The sequence below is a fragment of the Tarenaya hassleriana genome, unplaced genomic scaffold (genome assembly GCF_000463585.1).
Source record: "Tarenaya hassleriana unplaced genomic scaffold, ASM46358v1 Cleome25, whole genome shotgun sequence".
NCBI lineage: Eukaryota > Viridiplantae > Streptophyta > Magnoliopsida > Brassicales > Cleomaceae > Tarenaya > Tarenaya hassleriana.
The window spans coordinates 112,580-115,663 of NW_010965775.1; the positions used below are offsets into that span (position 1 = coordinate 112,580).

Genomic DNA, 3,084 nt, shown 5'->3' on the forward strand with positions numbered 1-3,084 from the left:
ATAGCGGTCAGGTTTTGTTTCCTGCTGAGTGCATCCGCTGCCACATTAGCCTTATCGGGATGGTAGGCTATCTCCAAATCGTAGTTTGCAATCAACTCTAACCATCGTCGTTGTCTTAGGTTTAGATCCTTCTGAGATATTACGTAGGTCAAACTCTTGTGATCGGTGTTGAGCTTTAACTTCTCCCCATACAGATATGATCTTTAGATGTTCAATGCATGAACTACCGCTGCTAGCTCCATATCATGCGTCTGGTAGTTAATTATCCTCATGTTTCTTCAGTTGCCTTGATGCGTAGGCGATCACGTGTCCCTCCTACATCAACACGCAACTGAATCCCTGTTTAGACGCATCAGTATATACCTCGTATAAAACCCCCGGACGCAGTAGCACCAGAATCGGTGTTGAGGTCAATCTCCACTTCAACTCCTTGAAACACTCTTCACATTCGGCAGCCCACTCAAACCTGACATTCTTCCCTGTCAACTTCGTCAGAGGTCGAGCTACCTTTGCAAATTCCTCTATGAATCTCAGATAATGTTGTGTAGATTCGTCGCCGATGTCGGGGATTTTAGTCCATAACTGCCTCGATCTTGGCCGGATCCACCTGGATTCCTTGGGCTGATATGATGTAACCGAAGAACCCAATCTTTTGTAACAAAAAACTACACTTGTTGAACTTCACGTATAGACAATGCTCCTTCAATCTACACAACATTCTCCGTAGATGTTCCTCGTATGTCTACTGGTCCGGCGAATAGATCAGAAGGTCTCGATAAAAATGATGATGAACTCATCCAAATAATCCATAAACATGCGATTCATCATATGTATAAAGATTATTGGTGCGTTCGTGAGTCCACATGATATGACCACAAAATCATTAAAAGTTGAATACAGATAATTATAACACAATATTTCTCAAAGGATGATTTTAATATTAATAAAAAGAATATAGTCCAAAACAATGGACACTACTTTATTACTCGTAACCTTGGCTTTTGCCTTTACCGTAGTTTACGGACTCCTGATTTGGTCGGAGTTCACAAGACCGGTACAAGCTCATCCACGAGATCTGTTTAAGGCCGAAAAAGAGTACGGTGTTATCACACTGTAACACGCGTCATCTTTGGAAAAGACCAGTTAAAACTCTTGCTTAATATAAATGGGCTAAATTAATGAGTAATGGGCCGAGACTGCAAAACTGTGGCCCAGTCAACGGGAATATTCCTCCGTTGCTCTTCCGTAGATACTATACCAAACACCACGGCGGTGGGTAAAAATCTCGATTGATCGCTCAAGAATCGGGCAACAATGGCGTCGACGGAAGGACTTGTACCCATCACGAGGGCTTTTCTCGCTTCCTACTACGACAAGTACCCCTTTCATCCTCTTTCCGACGACGTTCCTCGTCTGTCCTCTGAGATCGCTTCTCTTCTCCAGCTTCTGCTTCTCCATTCTCCTCCTTCCGAAGGTTCCCGATCCAATCTTCTTCCGATTTGTTTTATCTTCATGCTTCTGTATTTGCCTCTGAAGCTTCCGTCTCTTTCTAGGGGAAATCCCCTTGATCGACGAAGCCAACCGACAGCCCCCCCACAAGATTGACGAGAACATGTGGAAGAATCGGGAACAGATGGAGGAAATCTTGTTCCTTCTCCAACCATCTCGTTGGCCTCCTCAGGTACGCCAATGTTCTCCCTTCAACTCTCCTTTTATTTGGTCGATGCTTGTGGTGACTCCCTTTATTGAGAATTGAGAATTGAGAATTACGTCATAATTCCCAATACCCTTTTCTCCCTTCTGCGCCCAGCTTAAAGACCCGACCACATCTGACGATTCTGAATTCTCTTCTATGCTTCGACATCTCAATGACAAGTTCCGCAACACATTGGCTTCTTTGATCTCCTTCCAGACGAAAAATTCTGAGCGTGTGTTCAGTACAGGTAACTCGGTTTGTGCACAGAAAATCAAATCAATGCGCCACATTGGTGTACATTTGAATCAAGCTGCAGAGCATACATTTTTTTGTTTATAGTTATGACCTACATGCCTCAAGATTTCCGAGGCACACTCATCAGACAGCAGAAGGAGAGGTCCGAAAGGAATAAACAAGCGGAGGTTGATGCTTTGGTTAGTTCAGGTGGAAGCATACGAGACAAATATTCTCTTCTTTGGAAGCAGCAGATGGATAGGTAAGCCCCTTTCTATCTGATTTGCCAACTGCACCTTTTGGACCAGTTTGATATATGCCCTCCGTAACTCTCGTATGGTAGGAGGAAACAGTTGGCACAGCTAGGTTCTGCGACTGGTGTCTACAAAACTCTGGTGAAGTACTTGGTAGGGGTTCCACAGGTATGGCATAAGATTTTTGGTGATATAATCCTTCCTCTCCAATAATCACTGCTTCTCTGGTCTTCACGGTTCAAATTTCCTTATGGTCCTCATAATCACATGTTGTGGGTTGAAATTCTGACTGTTTGGCTTACTTGTGCTTTGTAATTTTCACCTAGGTTGTTGATTCTTTTCCTTTTAAACTTTGTAGGTGTTATTGGATTTCATTCGACAAATAAATGATGATGATGGGTATGTATACTCCTGGTAAACTCAAATGATGTTTGTTTTTGAGAGAAAAAATATTCGGCATCTTTGAAACTGTAACAACGAAAGAAATCTTCTCATGTTAAGGCCAATGGAAGAGCAACGAGAGCGTTATGGGCCTCCTCTTTACAGCCTCACAAAAATGGTGTCGTCGTTGCGCCTTCTCCTTACACTTCTTTGGGGAAGATATGATACCTTCAAACTGTAAGATAATTTGTGTATTATTGTTAAGGTTTCAGTTGGTTTCAACCTGTCAATTGAACCTTCCCATGTTGAGGTAGACATTTTGTTATATGCGAGCTGAGCAGAAATAGGGACCAGATGAATGTCCTTTACGAAGCTGCTATCGTATACACCTCTGAGTTTGAAACGTTCATCACTTTTATTAGGTACCATCCCCTTTCTAAGAAATTTTCTGTCTTGTTATTTCCTCTGCTTATTCTTGGTTGCTAATATCTGATAACACAATTGGAGGGGGGGGGGGGG

At 42.7% G+C, this 3,084-nt stretch overlaps 1 protein-coding gene across 4 annotated transcripts in view; it reads left to right on the forward strand.

The window, feature by feature from the left end:
- The first annotated feature begins 1,259 nt into the window (after positions 1 to 1,259).
- LOC104816146 overlaps positions 1,260 to 3,084 on the forward strand; it is a 3,918-nt gene continuing 2,093 nt past the window's right edge. For 2 of the 4 annotated variants that reach the window (XM_010544824.1, XM_010544827.1), the window contains exons 1-8: positions 1,261 to 1,474; positions 1,554 to 1,681; positions 1,811 to 1,943; positions 2,036 to 2,192; positions 2,274 to 2,352; positions 2,543 to 2,583; positions 2,686 to 2,802; positions 2,907 to 2,987. In XM_010544824.1, the coding sequence (XP_010543126.1) occupies positions 1,315 to 1,474; positions 1,554 to 1,681; positions 1,811 to 1,943; positions 2,036 to 2,192; positions 2,274 to 2,352; positions 2,543 to 2,583; positions 2,686 to 2,802; positions 2,907 to 2,987 (896 nt within the window). In that variant the 5' untranslated portion in view covers positions 1,261 to 1,314. Of the gene's footprint in view, positions 1,475 to 1,553; positions 1,682 to 1,810; positions 1,944 to 2,035; positions 2,193 to 2,273; positions 2,353 to 2,542; positions 2,584 to 2,685; positions 2,803 to 2,906; positions 2,988 to 3,084 lie in introns of all 4 variants that reach the window. The other 2 variants (XM_010544826.1, XM_010544825.1) reach the window with 2 other exon arrangements.